Source organism: Phyllostomus hastatus, unplaced genomic scaffold, assembly GCF_019186645.2.
Source record: "Phyllostomus hastatus isolate PE091 unplaced genomic scaffold, TTU_PhHast_1.1 phas_contig_1, whole genome shotgun sequence".
Taxonomy (NCBI): domain Eukaryota; kingdom Metazoa; phylum Chordata; class Mammalia; order Chiroptera; family Phyllostomidae; genus Phyllostomus; species Phyllostomus hastatus.
In genome coordinates, this window is record NW_025333498.1 from 45912495 (window position 1) to 45933450 (window position 20956).

The 20956-nt window shown below is 34.4% G+C and overlaps 1 protein-coding gene across 1 annotated transcript in view; it reads left to right on the forward strand.

Annotated features, from left to right (window-relative positions):
* Nucleotides 1–20956, forward strand: part of LRP1B (LDL receptor related protein 1B) — a 1811620-nt gene that overhangs the window by 826505 nt on the left and 964159 nt on the right. The window contains exons 4-5 of the mRNA XM_045853515.1: nt 4834–4953; nt 11679–11807. Of these exons, the coding sequence (XP_045709471.1) occupies nt 4834–4953; nt 11679–11807 (249 nt within the window). The remainder of the gene's footprint in view (nt 1–4833; nt 4954–11678; nt 11808–20956) is intronic.

Here is a 20956-nt window from a genome sequence, read left to right on the forward strand (position 1 = left end):
CGTCCCTCCCATTTCCACCCCACCTTGTTTTTGTCCATGTGTCCTTTATACTTGTTCCTACAAACCCTTCCTCTTTTCCCCTGAAATTCCCTCCCCTCTCTCCTCTGGTCACTGTCACCCTGTTCTTTATTTCAGTGTCTTTGGTTAGATTTTGCTTGTTTGTTTGTTTGTTTTTTTATTATATTCCTGTTAAAGGTGAGATCATATGATATTTGTCTTTCTTAAGTAGATTCAAATTCTCAACTTTCCTCTCGCCATTATCTCATCAACATTTGAGACTAAATAGTCAAAGGCAAATTTATGATTTTACCCAAACCTCCAGTTCTCCTATTATTTTTAATTCATCTTATTGGTACTATTAACTCCAGGTCATTTGCTTTCACCAAGTTTTTGGCCATCCATTCACCTCAGTATTCAAAGTCCCAATTTATGAATTTTAGATGTCTTTTCTTCATCCACTGCTTTTTTCACTCATCTCTTTCCCTGCTCTTAAATACTTTAAAACAATACAAGTTAGATATATCACTTCTATCCTCAACAACTAGCAATGAATCACATTATAAGGACATAATATTCTACTTAATCTATAATTAATCCACTTTGCCTGGTCCCAAACAATTTCAGTCCCCTTTCGTACAACATCCAGCACTATGTTTAAGCTATACAAGGTTATTTATCTCTGTACTTCTTGTATGCTTCCATATCTTTTTATTTTTATTTATTTCTTTTGTTTTTTAAACATTTTTATTGTTGTTTAAGTACAGTTTTCTGCCTTTTCCTTCTCTCCCTCCCCACCACCTCAGCCCTCCCCACCTCTCTCCCCTGTTTCCACCCCCCCCTTGTTATTGTCCATGTGTCTTTTATAGTTGTTCCTGCAAACCCTTCACCCTTTCCCCCCTATAATCCCATCCCCTTTTCCCTCTGTTCCCAGCCTGTTCTCAATTTCAATGTCTCTGATTATATTTTGCTTGCTTGTTCATTTTGTTGATTAGGTTTCTGTTAAAGGTGAGATCATATAGTATCTGTCCCTCACTGTCTGGCTTATTTCACTTAGCATAATGCTCTCCAGTTCCATCCATGCTGTTGCAAAGGGTAGGAGCTCCTTCTTTCTTTCTGCTGCATAGAATTCCATTGTATAAATGTACCATAGTTTTTTGATCCATTCATTTACTGATGGACACTTAGGTTGCTTCCAGTACTTGACTATTGTAAATTGTGCTTCTATGAACATTGGGGTGCATAGGTTCTCTTGGATTGATGTTTCAGGGTTCTTAGGATATATTTCCTGCTTTATTGGGATGCAGTTTCATAAATTTTGTCTAGATGAACTCTACTAATCTTTTAAACTTCAGTTTAAACTTAATTTATTTCACTTAAATTATCAATTAATTTTTTTTCAGTTAAATTATCTACCCCCATGTTCAGTCTCTGGGTGAATCCTTCTTTACTTCAGCTCATGCATTTATATTTTTTTAGCCAATATATTTTTTTATGCTATGATTATGGCTGTTTAACATTTTTTTCCACTATCCCACCCACTTCCACACTTATGGTATAATCATTTAATTGTGTAAAGCACTTTTGTTACTGGTGGAACCCCAGCACAGGACATTGACTAGGTGCTTAATCACTGTTGGACTAAAGTAGCACATAAATGCACAGCGATTTTGGGTTGAATCTACCATAGTCAAACAAGCCTTGACAATTCCATTTCCTAACTTGAAGTTGTAAATGAACTATCTTTAGAACCTAGTTTAACACCCGAGATTGTCAATTTTCATACTAGAATTAAGCTATTTTAGTTTTATTAATTCATTTATCCTATAAAATGATAAAAACACTTCCTGTTATTTAGCACATTACTAATGACGAACAAACAAACAAAAACTATACACCATGGTGTCAACCACTATCAGGCTGTGCAGTGGGGATTAGAAGTGTTATTACATAGGTACCAGGACACAGAGGAATCACAACATAGGCCTTATATTTAGAATAACCTTGTTTCGAATGCAAGCACTGTCATATGTGTGCTATATAACCTTCGGTTATCAACCATCAGCTTTCTCATCTGTAAAATGTAAATTACAATAACTACATATTTGACTCTTATAGGGTTTCAAAAACACTGCATATTTAAAGAATTTGACATAGATGTATAATTTGTAGTTATAGCTACTGATGGGGAAAACCAAAATGTAAATGACTACCATAATGCAAAGCAAAAATGCCACAATTTTTGAAGAACCATTTATTCCATATGTTTCATTAATAATTAATTTTATAGATCAAATTACTATTCTTTGTATATTATGTAAGCATTAACATTTCTATTAGCATAAAATTACTATTGATCCTAAACCCAAACCTATAAATCAGATATAATTGATTTGTATATTGGAAAATTTATACCTAAGGAACAAAAATTGTTCCAAGTTTTCAAGGAGAAAGAACTTTAATATAAAGTATTGACTATAATTAGAGTAGTGGAAATTAGAAGTTGAAGAGGAAATACCTAGCTTTCCCATTTTACTACAGTAAGGTCCCAGTCAGAGGAGAAGCTATGAAACTTGTTAAGTTCACCTCTGGCATTTCCATAGACAAAAGAAAAAGATCACAGCTTCTGCCCCAGTGAACTTTAAGGGTTTACAAGGAGAGGAGAAATCCTGCAATGGAGGCTGTGGAATAGGAGGGAAACCAAGGATATAGAGCCCTGGGGACAGTAATAAATCTGTATCAGGAAACAGTAGTTAACGAGTAAGATGACTGAGAAAAGACCATTGTGCTTACCAGCATCAAGGTCATTAGCAATATTCACACAAGCATTTCTGTGGAGGAATGGATGTAAAAGCTTGATGGATCTGGCTTAAGAAAGAAACAGAAGGGTAGAGAGAGAGAGTGGGTATGGAAAATCTGTTTCATTATAAAAAGGAATTGGACAATGGTGACTAGTAGGGGAGGTGAGGTCCAGGTTCTTTGTTTTAAATTTGGGGAAAAATAAGAGCATGTTTGATGCTGAAAGTGAACTAGTATAGGGTTCAGAAAACTTTGTGTAAAGGACTATCATAAATATTTTAGGCTTTGTGGGCCATAGATCTTTGAAGCAACATCAACTATGCCTTTATAGAGTAAAAGCAGCCATAGACAATATGTAAACAAAAGGGTATGACTACATTCCAGTAAAAGTTAACTGATGAAGATTCAAGGCTCTAGTTTGTTCTAATATAAAATTGAAAGCATTTAGAGAGGAAGTAGAGAATAGCTGAAATTATGTACTTGACTAGATAAGAGGCCATGGAACTTTTCAGAAATTGGGGTTGGGGCTTTGATTCTGAGTTCAAACAAGTTTGAAAACAAAACAAAAAAAATAAGCCAGGTGGTGAAAGACAAATACCATATGATCTCACCTTAAAAAGGAACCTAATCAACAAAAGAAACTAGCAAAATATAACCAAAGACACTGAAATTGAGAGCAGGGTGATGGTGACCAGAAAGGGAAGTTTAGGGGAAAAAGGCTGAAGGGTTTGCAGGAGCAATTATAGAGGACACAGGACACATGGCCAATAACAGGAGGGGGTGGAGGAGAAAGGGAGGTGGGGAGGGCTGGGGGTTGGGCTGGGGTGGGAGGAAAGGCAGAAAACTGTGCTTGAACAATAAAAAAATGTGAAACATAAGTAAATAAATAAATAAATAAATATTTTTTAAAAAAAGAATATGCAGAGATGGGTAAATATAAAGGACAAACCAGTGGAAAATCTCTTTTGATTGCTTCAGTTTTCTCAAAGAAGTACGAAGCAAGATTATCATATGTGAGTTACCCTTAGGAAGAAGATTTAGAGTTTTAAGGAGAGAAGATGCATGAAAAAGTTATACAAAAGAATTAAAAAGTAATTGAGGTAAGAAAATACTATAGAAAGTTAAATTTCTAGTAAAATACCAAATTTTCAGTTTGAAATATTCTTGCTGTTCTTTCTCACATTATTAAACTTTTCATAAATTTTATTATAATTTATATTTTTCTGAAGCAGAAGCTAAACTTGTGGCAAATATCATCATATTTTAAACTAAGTTTTATCTTCAAAACACTTATTTTTTTTCCTGGGTGGGGCAGAAGGTTGTTATAATTCATTAATACCTTTATTTTCAAATAGAAAAATGAGTTACATAGTTTATCACTATATCTTTCTAGTTCAGCAAATTTTATTCCTGTTAGTATTTGTGCAGTGAATATATTCCTGTCACTTTAGCTGTTTCATGTATGTATTATGTTGAATCTTAATTTCTTCTGAGGGCTTGCTAAACTCTTTCTTTAATGATATACTTGCTCTGAAAGAATTCAGAAATAATAAAATATATTATGTCCACTATTTTTCTAATATTTTGCCACTAATGAAAGATAAATTATTGAAATTTAATATATTCACATTGATGCTATGAAGCTTTCACAAGAATCGGTAAACCAAAACAAGCCCTCAAAAGATAGGAAAAAAATTGATGTATCAAATAGGAAAGGCATGTCATAAATGGTGAAATCAACCACTAAGTTGACATTTTTCTCTTGAAATAATTTAGTGGAATTTGAAAAGATTTTGTGGCTTTGAATGTACATAATAAGCTAAAAAGTGAAAGATCAAACAAGTAGACCTGAAATTTTGTTAACAGCACTTTAAACAAATACAAACCAGCATATTTTAGAGGGAATAGATACTGTTTGTTTTCTTGACTAATCACAGAAACTTTGAAGGGTGTACTGAGTAAATATTAACAATATTTAAATTTAGACCCTGTACATATGTGCATAGTCATATAGAAGTAATTTTTTTTCCTCTACAGAACTGTTACCCAAGTGCCAGGAGTTGAATTGTCAGTATAAATGTGCAGTGGACAGAAATAGTACAAGGTGTTTCTGTGAGGATGGATTTGAAGTAAAAGAAGATGGAAGAAGCTGTAAAGGTAGGTATGACTGATGACTATTCTTTTTGCTTTTTTTACAGAGGCTTAGTGAACAGAAGTTTAATGAAGTATCTTTGCATACCTACTATGTGTTCCATACAGTGTTTATATTAATTGTTCTCCCTGAGATTTCAAAGTTGATACTTCTCTGAAACCACAAACATATATATTACAGATATGCATTTATACCAATCATTTTTCAATTCATGTTGTAATAATGTCAAATATGGAAAAATATCAACAATGGGAAATACTTTGGTTAATAATTAAAACATTGGATTTAATTATTTTAAATTTCTAATTGTATTATACCTATTATATAGCTGCAGGGTGATATACACTTGTTATTACAAAGTTAGGTTAATACTAGTCATAATATTCTTTATAATTTTTGCATTGGTAATTCTGACAACTGACATTTTACCACTATCAATAATGATGAACATAAAAATATTTGTATTTTTAATGTCTCAATTCTTGTTTTTGTGAATACTCCAGAACAAATGTTTACTCTCTGAAATGACACTACTTTGCCATACTGAACAATTCTGGGTTACTTCTCTTTCTTTCTATCTCCCTCTCTCTCTCTTTCTCTCTGTTTCTCTCTGTGTATATATGTGTGTGTGTGTGTGTGTGTGTGTGTGTATATATATATATATATATATATATATATATCTACAATATAAACTTAACATTATTATTTTATATTTTATTTAGAATATATATATATAGAAAATATAAAATATAGAATCTATATATAAAGTTAAGGAATATCTGCATTGCCAGAGATAATAATAAATGGAATATTTTCCAAAGAAATCAGTGCTTTAAAGATTTCTTTAAACCTTTGCTTCAATGTCATAACTTTTACCTTAAAACAAGAATTTTTTCTTTTCTTTATTGTTGTTCAGTTACAGTTGTCCCCATTTTCCCTCCATCACTCTAGATCCCTCAGACAGAATATTATTCAAAATCCTAATTACAAAACTGAGCAGTTTTACCCTGAGAAATTAAGTGACTTGGACTAAAACTCAGATCTTTAGAATCCATTAGTTCTTAATCTAAGGAGGTTCATTGCTCTTTAATGAATATTTTGTCCTCAAATTTGTAATTTGTTGGTTTTTTTTCTGCATTATACAAATGTAGTAGAAACATTTATTATTAAATGTCTATCAGACCCAGAAACTGCATAATCTGACTACATGAGGACCAAACTGATATATTTATTTGAATGACATTATTTTTAAACCAACACTTACACATCAGAAGATTGCACATAAATGGGTAGACTTTGGGGAAAAAATCAGATCTGGCAAAACTACACTTAGGTTCCTTACAGCAGGGGTGTCAAACTCATTTTCACGGGGAGTCACATCAGCCTCATGGTTGATGAGCCTAAAGGGCTGAATGTAATTTAAGGGCTATATAAATTGAACTATTCTTTAATAGTTAAGTGAGAGCTTGACACTGCTGCAGTGTAGAAACAAGGTGCCTGGTCAGATAAAAGAAGGTGGAGGGCCAGGTTCAGCTTGTGGGCCTTGTGTTTGCCACCTGTGCCTTATAGTCACAGAAATCAGTCAAATGTGAATAGTACCTTTAAAAATATATAGAATGTTTAGTTCAAAGCAACAGTTGTCATTCACATGTGGTAGGCTAACATAGCTGTACTATAGCTGTACTGAAACCTTCTTACCCTGTTGTTACACCTGACTCCTACAGGAATCCGAATTTTCATCTCTTTTTCATGGTTCTCTTTCTTTTTAATCTCTTAATTAAATCCATAAAGATAGCCACAATCAATTCCTCTGTTGAACATAAATAAGAAATTACACAGCAATAAATATGGAAGGTCATCAGTGGAAGAAAAGCTCTTTTTACTGTCCCTGTACTCTTGAATGGCCAGGTCTTGACATCATTTACACATTTCAAAAGCAATTTTTACAGGATATTTTAAATTATTTTTATTATATTTTGTTAATTATGTTATTACAGTTGTCCAGACTTCACCCCCTTTATCTGCCCCACCAACCCAGCACCTCAACTCCCTCAAGCAATCCCCCACCATTGTTCACATCCTTGAGTCATGCATGTAAGTTTTTTGGCCACTCCATTTCCTATACTGTACTTTATATCCCTGTGGCTATTCTGTAACTACCTATTTGTACTTCTTAACCCCCTCACCTCTTCGTCCATTCATCTACTCTACTGTTGTTTTCCTGTAAATTATTTTTTTATTTCAATTGGCATGCCCTTCACTTCCGACTGGATCTTTTTAGGCTCTTGAGTTCCTCACTAAGTTCCTTGAGCATCCTTATACCCAGTGTTTTGAAATCTGCATCTGATAGATTGCTTATCTACATTTCATTTGGCTCTTTTTCTGGAGTTTTGATCTGTTCTTTCATTTGGGTTATGTTTCTTTGATTCATTTTGGCTGCCTCCCTGTATTTGTTCTCTATGTATTAGGTAAAGCAGCTTTGACTTTACGTCTTGGTTGTGTGGCCCAATGTAGTAGGTGTTCTGTAGGGTCCAGTGGCAAAGCCTTCCCTATCACCCAAGCTGAGTACAGAAGATGCACCCTTTGTGTGGGCTGAGTACACCCTCTTCTTCTAGTTGATTCTTGAACTTTGTTTGCATATCATTGGGAGGGATTTTCCCTGGCCAGTCAGCTATAAGTTCAGCCCCAATCTGTGTTTTTCCTGGAGCACCCTGCCTGACCTGTAAAGCAATCTGAGATGGCTGCTACCAGTGCTGGACTTGGAGATTGCCAGTGAAGCCAAGCTGTGAATCTAGGCTGGCTGCTGCCAGTGCCAGGTGTGGAACTCACTGAAGCCAGCTTTTGCTTGCTTGATAGGATTTAGGAAGTTGTGACACATGAGCTAAGCAGCTTGGGTGGGCCTGTAAGTTGTGTGGGGCAGAGTCTCTGGGGATCTCAAAGATCAAATAGTGCCAAACAGTGTTAGCCAGATTGATGGATTCTCAGATATGGCACCAGCTTGCCAGCTCTGTAGAGGGAGGGTTTAGAGAAGGGATGATGGCCTCTACTCGCCTCGATGCCGGACACTTCAGTTTCTCCCTGGATACAATTGGTGCCTTTGAAGCTGCTGCTCTGGTGCTGGAGCTCAGAGTGAATGAGTCTGATTAGGTTGTCTGTGTGTGGGTTCTTTAAGAGTAACTGGTTGAGGTTCCATAAGTTTTTTTTTCCACTGAATCTATCCGCACTGGTTTTTGCCCCCAGAAGTTGTACTGACTTATCTTCCTGGCACTGGAACCCTGGGCTGAGTGTCTGGTGTGGGTGTGGAACTACTCGCTTGCTCCCAGGGTATCCCTCCTGAATTTTTATCCACCACATGTTGGTGTAGGACCAGTCCATTCCACATCTGTGCCCCTCTTACCACTCTGGATGGATGTGGTTTGTTTTATTCCATGGTTGCCAGACTTCATTTCAACTCAATTTCCAACAGTTCTGAATAATGGTTGTTTTAAATTTTAGTTGTAATTTTGATGTGGTTGTGTAAAGAGGTGAGCCACATCTGTCTATGCTGCTATCTTGACTGGAAGTCTCAGACATTGTCTGTTCTTAAAGGGAGAAAGAAGGCAGCATTACAAGTAATGGCATACCTATTCCTTTGCAGCCAGTTTTGTGGAGTTATATCAAAGTCATAGCGGTGCATTCTGGCTAAGGAGAAAGAAAAAAAGAAACCATGAATTATATTTCTCTCCTGAACAGTATAATGATATCAAAAAAACTAAAATAAGTACCAATAATATTAAAGTTGAAACATGTGAAAATAGATAAGAAACATTTCTGCCACTATGGACTGGACTTTACCAAACAAAAGATTTGATTGATTTTTTTTATCACTGTAGACTGAGTTTTAAGCACTATTTTTTCTATCCCCAAAGCTACTTACTTCAAACAAGTCATTCACAAATGCAGGCTAGGAGCAAAAGAAATCTGAGAAAAAATGCAAATTAATACCACACAGATGCATAGTTGTCTAATTAAGGTGGCCCCTTAGCTTAGCAGTAATCTTTTTGCTTTTCCTTAATAAATGTCTTTGTTAGCTTTTTGGGGGTGGGGAGTTGGTCAAAAGGTAGGACTGAGAGTTCCCCCCTTTATCATCTATTTGGTTTTTCAGTGACTTGCCCCCATCCTGACATTATCTAGTAGCTCCACCCTGAGTGACCTCATTAGCAGACATTCAGTGTATTCCAAAAGGCATCATTATCAGCAACCAAAGGCACTCCTATTGCTCAGAAAACTTTAAGGGTTTGAGGAACTGAGGACCAAAACCAAGTATATATTTTATTATTCCACAGCAGTTTGATCCACTTCACAGAAGCCTCAGTAGCCATCTTGTTAGTGTCTCTCTCTTCTTCCTTTTCCTGTCTCTTTTCTTCATCCCTTTCCTCCAAAATTGTTTCCATGACTCCCAACTTCTCTTCAAATTCAGTATTTCCAAGCTCCAATGAGGAAACTCAATTAAGAGACTGAAGTTTGTATATAACCTATGCCATTTAGGGCCTCAAAAAAAAAAAAGCACATTCCAGTTAAGTAGATCTACCTGCCGCTTAGAGCTGTGGTCCCTCTTCACTGTGCCAAGGTCACTAAACAGTATCTGAACTGCCAAAACCTAATGACAATGCCAATACCTACACTACTGAATTTCTTCACTGTATAGAGCACTATGATGCTATTGAAACACTCACCTTTCCTAACTCCTTACATTTCTCCTGAAGTCTCTCCTTCAGAGAAGGCTCCTGGACTTCTTTCTTGCCTGCCCATTTAATGTTGGTATCCTGCAGTATTTTGCTCTAGTCAAGCTTTTCACACTTCCCCCTTCTGTTTCATTGGGATCTAACCCTCTGCTATGTTTTTTTTTTTTGCTGTTGTTGTTATTTGTTTGTTTTGTTTTGCTTTTGCTTTTAATCTGTTACCCATATGCTGTTTACTTCCAAATTCTCTAAGACAGATATCATCCATCTTGCCAATCTCATATTTCCAAATACATTTTAGTCATTTACTCAAGAATTTCCTACAGACTCCTCAAATACACACATCCAAACCACACTCTTTCCTTCCATGATATCTCCACTCAAATCCATACTTCATATAAAATTGGACCACCATTCAATTCTGACATACCCAATTAATCTTCACATGTTATTGATTCTAGTTCTTAAACATTGAAGTCCACTTATTTTTTCATTTCCATTGCCCCAACTTAGTTCAAAATATAATTTCTTGTGTGAAATTAGCACATGACTAATTTTCCAGGATCTCTTCTTTACATTCACCAATCCATTTTTGTGTGTTCTAGTTTTAAAATACGAAGTTGATCAGATAGCTCATTTAATTACTGCTTCCCAGTGCCTAGGTCTAATGTACAATGGTCTAGTTTAGCATATAAATAACTTCATTATCTGGCCCTAAAACTACATCATTTCTTACCACTTCATTACACAACCTTACTGCACTTGACTCTTTTACACATTTTTGAATTCTCCACATTCCAATGCCTTTTGCATGCTGTTTTTTAAAACTGGAATGCCTCATTTCATTTTGTCCCTTCAGTATGAGGAAACCCAAGTTATTCTTTAAACTCAGATAAATATGCAGACTTTACTTAATATTATTCCTCTATTACAAGCAGTTTCAGTTACTTTTCTATGTATCTATCATAACAGGGTATACCTCTATTATAAGGAAATCATAGAGTCAAAATCATATTTAACTAGGCTTATTTTGCTTAAGGGTAGGAACCATGTTGCATCAGTTTTGGCTCCTTGGGAATGAGTATAGTGCTTGGTACACAGAACAGACTGAATGTACATATTAGTCTAAATTATCAATTGACAGAATTTTTTAACCTTGTTGGTTAAGAATCATTAAATACTTGCTGTTTACAGAGTTTGAGCAAGTTGCTGCAGGAATGAAGTATAGGGAGAAGAAGGAGAGAGGGAGTAGAAGGAGGACAATAAATAATAAAATAAAATTTAATTAAGATAATATTTTTATTTTAACAAGTTTAATATTTTTATTTTTTTATTTTAACAGCTTAATCTTTTTAATCTTTTTAATCTTAATTTAATCTTAATTTTTAATCTTAATTTAAACTTTATTGTATCTTTTCCATTATCACCTAGTCCCTTTATATCCCCTCTCCCCAGCAATCACCACACTGTTGGCCATGTCCATGAGTCCCTTTTCTTTTTTGCTCAATCCCCCACCCACTCATCCCCCACCCACCCCCACTCATCCTGCTCTGTGTCCATAATCTGGTTCAGAACTCTTATTTAATATATTTATTGAAAACCATGTTACTAGACTAATTCTTTGTTGAAATAGTGAAAAAGTCAGTGTCATAAACATTAGAACTATTAAAAAAAACTAATTGTAGTGCATCTGATACCTTTGCAAAATTATCTAAAGACTTCTAGCTTGCCCATCAAAAATATAAATAAGCCCTCTCTTAAAATAAAAGATGATATTAAGTTTGATCATGTATCTCTCTATTGAAACAACAATAAATTAACCAATTTTAAAAAATTTGTTTTATTTAGTACCATTTTAATTAATGAGGTTTTGAAAAGGCATGGAGTTGGCCCTTCTTAAAAAAAAAAAAACATTAATCTATTTCCATAGTATGAAAAAAATGTTTTCTTCAAGGAAAAATATACCTAACAATAAATTTGCTTAGAAATGATGCCTGTTTTCCTTTTAGATCAAGATGAATGTGCCATTTATGGCACCTGCAGCCAGACCTGCACAAATGCATATGGATCCTATGCTTGCAGCTGTGTGGAGGGCTACGTACTGCAGCCAGACAACAGATCTTGCAAAGCCAAAAATGGTAAGTTATCTTTTTTTGCCCTTCCAGAACTTATTTCCTTCTTCAAGTTCCTTTTCGGTAGAAATGTAGTAGAGCAATATGGACTGTGAAAAAAGAGATTTTTTGCTTTATTTTAATTAATTGATCCATACTCAGAAATCCAGAGCAGTTCCTCCAGTTGTCACTGATCATTATATAACTCAATATTACAGGAAGTTTCTAATGAGCAAAAAAAAAAAACTGTTTAAAAGGACTGGATTGATTGATTTGAATTACCCATCATTCTCTTGGACTAGGCAATAAGTTCCTAACTAGTTTCTGTTTTCCCTTTAAAATTTATACTCCACATAATAGTTCAAGTGATCTGCTAAAATATGTACTAGATCATGTCACTGTTTTGCTTAACAATTTCCCAATAACTTTCACTCACCATGCAAATAAAATTCTAATTCCTCACAGGACCTATAAGCGCCTAATGGTCTGATACCATTCAACTGTCCAGTCTCATCTCCCACTACTTTCTTTTCATCACACACGAGTCATATTGGTTTCTTTCCCCTTCCTCAACCACATTGCTCTTGCACTGACATCTTTCCACTTGCTGGGTTATCTGCCTATAATGCCTTTCCCTATGATATTCACATTCTTATCATTCAAGTTTTGACTAAAATGGCAACATTCAGAGTGACCTTCTCTAACCATTCTATTTAATGGTGTATATCCTCTTTTAACACTATCTTACTTACTGGATTAATTTCATTATGCATACCTATTCTATCAATATGTGATTTTTAAGTTTTATTTTCTTAAAATAAAACTGATTTTAAGAGTAATTTATGTATTAGTTTTATATCTGATTTCCCTAGAATAATGTAAGCACTAGACTATAGAACTTGTTTGTTTTGTTTGTTTTTATTTACTGAGTTTTGTCATTGCCTGGAATATATAGGTTCTCAATGTTTGTGGATGGAAAGAAGGAGAAAGGGAGGGAGGGAAAGAGGAAGGGAAGGAAAAAATGAACCTTTCTTTCTGATTAAAATTGCTAAAATGAGTGTTCTACTCTTAAGTGTTTGAATTTCAAGTTTCAAGACTGCCTTTCTTTTACCTCTAACCTTCAAATAAAGCCTATAGCTTTTACATAGCATTTCAGCCTACCATAAAAACTCATTGAGTATTGCTGATTTGTTAGTGAAATGTCACATTCTGAGGTGATAGTAACAATAGGATAATATTAATTTTTGTGGGTGAAATTAGCTTTGGAATAACATAGGAAGGTATTATACATCATATTCCATCTGGCTTCTTTTGCCTCCCCCCCAAATCTGGCTTCATTTTATGCATTTTTAAATTATAATGTTTTGATAAGTTAATGAATGTCTGTCCTCACACTCCATTTATTAGCAATTGGAAAATTAGATGTGGAATGGGATTCTCTTTTTCAAAGCCAGACTGAGAAAAGCACTGGATTTGTTCAGCAAGCTGCTGCTGCTGCCTCCCTTTACAATATAAACCCATGTTATAATTTCAATTATTACACTGAGATAGTATGTTTAATTATTTACAAAACATATTTGTATACAAAATTGCAAAGCAGAAACTCTTTTACTTCTTAGTTTTATTTCTTTGAATTACTGACTTTGTTTATGAAGCCCTATTTATTTTTCAGGGGCCATCCTTGAGAAAAATTAGGTCATCTTTTATGTTCCTCTTTGCCCACCACTGAAAGTTCTGATTTTAAATATTGATGGAGTAAGGAAGGAGAAGGCTTGTTCTTTGCTGTTTCTATTGATCCATGCAATATTGCTGTGAATACACAGGAAGAATGCAATGTAATAAACTCCATACAAAGAGGCACTTTCCCTCTTTCTACATGGAAAAGGTTTCTGAAAATAAAAGAATGTAACCAGAGAGGCTTGGCACATGATGATGCAGTGCTGTCTCAAGGAGATTTAATGATTCTAGAATATATAAATGTCTTCACTTCTAGGTCATTGGCTTGATGACAATATTGGACCAGAGTTTGAAAAATACGCAGTTTCCATGGGAAGTTTTCTGTGGTTTGTAGTTTTATGAAAATGAATTGCTAGTAATAAAGTAAATGGGCACACATCTCTGACTAGTTCAAAAGGTCAAATGGATATTTGAACCAGTATATTTGTACAATTCAAAAGGAAAACTATCAGTTTTGCTTTAGTTTCTGCATATTTATAACAAGTGAACCAGAGGACATATTTGGCTTACATAAGTTTTACATAAATTTATATTTCTTTCATTGGCTTTAAGATTTCGTACAGCAATCTGATTTTACTGTGGTGTTGCTGTGACTGATGGGTGCTAGGAAAAAAATTCACATCAAACCACATTTGCCATAAGTCTTGGTCATTTCTCCTTTCTGTAATCTGCCTGTTCAAATTGTCTTTTTTTTTCTTCCTCTATAATTCTATTTTACTGGACTCTAGAACCTGACTTTCCTCCATGTCAAGCCAGAGTTTCAGGGATCTCAGAAACTGGGAGTGCAGGAAATTAGGGAAGGTTAGAACAAGCTGACTCAAGACAGCTGATATGTGTAAAAGATAGCTAGGCTTTAGAAGGGAAGAACAATAGAAAAATATCAAGCCCAAAAGATACAATGGGAAGCTAGAAGTAGACTCAGGAGGAGGGTTCTGCAAAGGCCTTACTAGATGGTGGGAAAATAAAAGTTCCTGGGAGAAGTAGCCTTGTGTGTGAAGGAAGAGAGACACACAGTCAGCTGGCTGGGAAGCTACTTTTATAAAGGTGATGAACTAGTTCAGCACAGGATGATAAGATGATTGCTCCCCAGCTATTCACCTTGAAGCTTGTTTGCAGGCCTTATATTTAATGTGACAACTGATCCTATTTGGTAAATTAATCTAAGTTAATCGATTATCTCTCCTTTGTAACATAATGCTTGAGTCCAAGTAAAATTCATAAGACTTTTTAAGAACTAACTCTAATGCAGGGGTCTGTAGGCTCTGTAGCAGATGGGGTAAGAGAGAGATTAATGTTAGGAAGGAGGCACTTTGATTTCTGTTAATTTATGCAATGCAGACAAATTATTTTCTTTTCTACACTTAGTAATATTGACCTGATTACTGAAATATAGAACCAATCATTTCAGAATTGGGAGGAACTTCAAAGGTAATCTAGTCCAACTATCCATTTGATATTGAAAGAAATAACTTCCAAATGGAAAAAAGTCTTCAATGTATATAAAAAAACTTTAATTTAAATATACATGCTTGATAGTACAATGTAGGAGGAAATATACTAAAATATGAATGTCATGATGGAGTGTTTATTGATTTGAATGGGACACACAAGAAAAACTAATAACTTTTTATTAAACATTAGGACTTTTCATTTGATAAAAAAGTTTTAAAATTAACTGTCAAAACATCTATAGCTATCTAGGGAAATTTCCTGTATATATTTTACATTTTTCTGGTAACCTGTCAAATATGAAAATAAAAAGGTTTTATTTTTCAATTTAACTTCCTTTCTTTTAATTGATTTAAACTGATTTAGATGCAGAAATATGTGTCAAATGAGAGTACGCAGGGCTGAAAATTGGCTTAAGTAGTATCGGTAAAAATGAAAATATTAGTCAAATGTATTTAATTCAGGAACTGTTTACATTTTTATTTGTGATAAATTCAGGCCCTTTGGACTGTATTTTTCAGTGTTGCAACCACTTGCTGAAGTCAGACACTTACCCCAGCATACAGTTCTATGAAACCAACACAGCTCTAGTTGATTGCACAATACAGTAGCAGAATAAGGAGTACTAGATAACTGTGTGCTTGTCAAAATGCAGAGGCACTTCATTAAATGGTACTGTGAGAGGCAGTGTACCTCTTTGCCCTGGAATAACCAGAGTAGTGAGAGAAGAGAACTCTTGAAATAACTTTGGGATTCTATTATAGCTTATAATTTGCGTTCACTTATTGGGAGGAAGGGAGGAGTGTTAGGTATTTAGGGATTGGACCTCATTGTTGAAATAAATGCAAATCATAATCTCTATAATCCACAGAAGCATATTTCTAACCAGTGTTAGATAGTATTTTTATACCACTTGCTGTTTTCTTTACTACAATTCTTAAAAGAAAAGAGAAAGGGAGAAGTAATACAAAATATAATTTTTTATGCCTCCTATATCTACCTCTGTTATTATGTGTTATTTTCTTTTGGAATTTCAAGGAATGATTCATGGTTTTTCTACCAGGGTTGACAGGAAGAATAGGCAGGTGCCTGTATAGAGAGGGAGTAGTTTCTGGTCAGAGTATCAGAGCCTCACAGCCACTTATAATGCTTGGAACTCCATTATTAAAATATATTCCCTTGCTTTTTTTCCTATTTAAAAAGAAGAATTCTATATTAAAAAGTAAGTGTCCTTAGGAAGGGCAACATTAAGTGTTAGTAACCTTGATAATTTATGAGACTAGTAGATCAGATCTGTTTTAGTATACCATCTGGCTAAGATGGCTTCCTGCAGAATAATATGTGATTATGTCTTGACATATGAAGATTTACTACTCAGAGTTTTTATTATCTTTAGGTAGCCCAAAGGCCTAGTCACTGAAATCTGTCATTTAATTGAGGCACAACCATGAATGGTGCTTGATGTCATGATGGTACCTGAGAAACTCTGACCTAGGCATGAGCCCAGCAGACCAGCATCAGCAGAATAATCCAGATTTGTTATTTACCCAGTCCCATATGCATGGCAGAAATTATGTATACTGCAGTAAGTGATAAGTGGCAGAAATATAGCTCAGTGCCTGGAACAGTTCATACATAGTAAATATTTGTTGGATGCATTAAGTAATTTCCTTCCTAAACATTCAGGAAGCAGAATAAAGGTACTGGGATGCTGGGGATCAATTAGATAAAAATCAAATTGCTGGAATAGTTTCAAAGGACAATGGAGAGTTTTGCCAGTTTTTTTTTTCCTGTTATTCAGGGTTCATGCTGCCTTGGTTATAGTACTGATGTCAGGGAGCGGTTTGGAGAGTTCTGCATAAAGGTGTGCCTGCTTCACCAAGGCCCTGTTCAAATTAACATACAATTCTAGTGTGCTTGCTTTGCAAGGATAGCTGAGAACAAGCTAATTCTCCTGCAATCCAGTAGCATCTTATAGAAATACCGGAGCTTTGTAACCTTTCTTTGAAAACTTGGCCTGGCTATTGAACATGTTTATCTATTTTTTGGAATATTCCTACCCTACATCTCCTCTGGTCCTTCACTCAGTTGGAAATCACATTTCATGACAGGGTAGGACAAGAATTTCTGATGGAATTTTCATTACTCAAATTAAACATCATATTTTTTTCCTGCTCAAACATTGCAAATAACTATGCCAGTGTTAAGATATAATATTTTTGTGGTTTTTATTTGTTTGTTTTTTGCTAGAGCAAATCACTTTCACAGTTTAGCACCTTCCTTGAGATATTAAATCTTTTTTCCAAGAACAAAGTTGCAAGATTGATAATGGTGAACATAACCACAGTGTCTTATGTGTCATGACACCTTCTGTTTACACACAGTCAAAGAAAATGTGAGATGTAGAAAAAAGCTTGTCTTCCATTGTCTTTACTACTTACCATTTTAAATGCAATCTTGTTGAGGAGTGTTTGTTTGGGCATAAATTATATGGCCACATTATGAGATCTAGCTTTGATAATCGATAAGACTTTATTTTTACAAATGGCACAATGTAAAGGTATGAATTTCTATCATGCTATTTAATTTTTTTGTAGAATAGCTATTGAACTACTAATTAAATCCTCAATTTTAAATGTGTGATAGATAATATGCTCTATAATTGACTCCCTTTGTCTTCAAATTGGACAAATATAATGAAAAATAAAAAAAATAAAGGCATATTTATATTTAAAGAAAGTAAGTATAAGAAGTTTAATTTTCAGATGAGGCAAGAATATATATATATAAACTTTTCAATTGCTTTTGGGGATAGTAGAATTATATAGCTATTAAAATCTTAAGGGGGAGAGAAAACTTAAAACTTGAGGAAAAAAGAGAAAATTTTGTACTTTGTAATAATACAAAAATGTTTTCAGAGAGCCTTGAAAGCATCACCTGTGTCAATTTCAATCAACAAGGTAATAACAGCAGTTAGAGAATTCACCTTGGCATTCTCTAAAGTCCATCTTGCTCTTGACTTTGATAACTAATATTCTACATATTCTCCCCAGTCAAGCTGCTTAGAGTTATTTCAGTCCTGAGAAAAGAAAATTTGTTGTATTGACTGCATTTTTAAATGTATGTGAGCATTTCTTTTTAGCACTAGGACTCACAAAGCTCTTATCTGTGCTTTCCATGCAAGAAAAATGTTGCCAAATTATATGAATTATGTTTTTACCACCTTAAGAAGTTTAGGACAATTTACTGTCAAATTACAAAGAACATACTTAGGAAAGTAGCTGGAAGTTTGGTATATAATCACCACTGAGTACTTCAATCTAATCTATCTTTTTAATAATATAACAAAAAATTGAAATCTTAAATATAGGTTGTATATTTACATCCTATCAGAAGACAATGAAATAGATTAAAGGGCCTATCCCTTTCCCACATCTAGATAATGATTTTTCATCTATCTGCCTTCTTCCATCTTATTCAAAGAAAGGAATCTTGTTTCATATTTCCCTGAGAAATTAGAAACAAGCAAAACAGAACCTTTTCACCACAAACTTAATTAAATCTACCAATCTATTTGAATATAGAAGTAATCACTCCATTTTCCTTTCATGTGAATCAAAAAACAAACTGGCTTTCTTCCTAAGGCTAGTCTTGCAATTGTGCATCAGTCTCATCTTCTTCCACCTGTTCCAGAAGTAGATTCACACAATCACCTTCTTTATTTCTTGACTTAGCAATGTTAATTTTTCTCCTGTATCATTCCTATCAGCATACAAGCGTGTTGTAACGTTGATATGAAACAACTCTCTTTAAATCTATATTTCTCTATAATACCATTCCATTTTTCTTTTCCCTTTATTAAAAAGAAACTCACAAAATGTCTCTCCACTTCTTCTCCCTCTCTTGAATGCACTGCAGTGGATCTTGCATTCGTATCACCCACTTAACACCTTTATCGACAAGGTTACCAGTGACCACCAGTTGCCACATTACTCAGTGATCAGTTTTAGCAGCACCTTTTCCTTGTCTCCTGGATACTTTTCCTTTTAAAGCAACACGTTCTTGGAGTTTTCCTCTTATAAAATATGTATTTTTTTCACTTTATTATGCTTCATTATTCTCATTTTGCCAGTATTTTTGGCATGATTCAGCGTTAAGTCCTTTGAACACTCTTACTTTATTAATTTCTTAAGGGTTCTTATCCTGTATTGTGACTTTAAAAACACCTTGTTTCATGATTTTATAGAACATCTGGAGACTGAGACTCCCAATTTCTTATCACCAGCCGTGGTCACTCTGATGAACAAAAGACTTACTTGGATGTCGAGATCCAACCCAATATCTACACATGTGAAAATAATGAAAGTTTCAAACTCTGTTTTCCAAACTCTTGATTTTCTCCTTTTGTAACAGTGCTTTCTTCAATGCGCGGTCTTGGTCAGTGTCAGCCCCATTTACCAATTATTCGAATGAAAACATTGGACTCGTCCATGACTCCCTTTTTTTTTCATAAACCCTCTTTTTCAAACTTTTAGATATATTCTGATTTAACTACTCCCCCTAAGGGCCGGCCAAAAATTCCCATTACTACAAATGCTTTACCTCTATTTACAGAATTTATTACCGACAAATAATATTAAATAGTATTCACTACTTGTTTGTCTGTTTCCCCTACTAAAATATAAGCTCTATGCACATGTAAATTTTATTAGTTTTGTTAACTGCTATATCTCTAGCATCTGCAGCAATGCATGGCAGAAGATAGGCATACTCAATAAATATTTGTTAGGTGAATATGCAAATACTGAGACAGTATTTTCTTTTTTAGGCGGCAAAATAAATGTGGCTTTTGAGGTCCCATACTTTTATACAGGAACTACTTTTATGAAGAGGAGTTATTTAAAAGCAATTTTTAATGAGTCAATATCTATTACATTTAACTCAGGCATCACCTATTTATAATTTAGAGAGACATGTCTAAAATGGGAATAATGTATTTATGTAGCTAAAGTAGTTCCATCGTGCCACAGTTAGAAAGGTGACTAAAAAATTCAAAAGTAATGTGAATTGATCATCTCTAGACTATCTGCTAGTTTTTATCATTCAATAACCTAATATCTGAATGAATTATTCTTACAAATTTTGAGACTCACTAATATAATCTTTCAATGATTATCGATTAAATGTATTTTATTTTTTAATTAAAAGTTACAATGCATCATTTATTTCATTTTACTTATTAAAATATACTATCATTTTCAAACTTACAAATTCTGTAAAATATTTTTTTAAAACACTGGGGAGTCCATATCTATACATTTGTCAATGTGCTATTCAGTTATTATTTTTAATGTTTTATTTATTTATTTTTAGAGAGGGGAAAGGAAGGAGAAAGAGAGGGAGAGAAACATCAATCTGTGGTTACCACTTGTGTGCCTCCTACTGGAGGCCTGGCCAGCAACCCAGGCATGTGTCCTTATTGGGAATTGAACTGGTGACCTTTTGGTTTGCAGGCCCATGCTCAATCCACTGAGCTACACCAGCCAAAGCTCAATGTATTCATTTATTGTACACTTAACCATTTGCCAAATAAGGTCTCAGATAATAATTTAAATACTTTCTTATTCTGGTGGACCACCTTTTTAAAAAACAGGGAAATTGTAAGGACTGCTAATTTTAAAATGAGATGTTTTGTTCTGGTTTGGTTTGTTTTGGTGAGGGAGGGGGCATGATATTATTAATTTTTATTGTCTTTGTGAAATTATGCTTATTCCTGTGGAACAACACATTTCATTGTCTCTTAATCATCACACTTCAAATGAAATATCCTCTAATGAAGGTACCAGTATTTCAGTAGTAAGGTGTAAATAGTAAAAATGTTTCACTGTTTGAAGTCCATGGTCAATTTGGGTTGATCAATAGTTTACAAGAGTAAAGTTTTACAATGCCAAAGACAAAGCTGCAAAACATGACACCGGATTAGTGTGCCA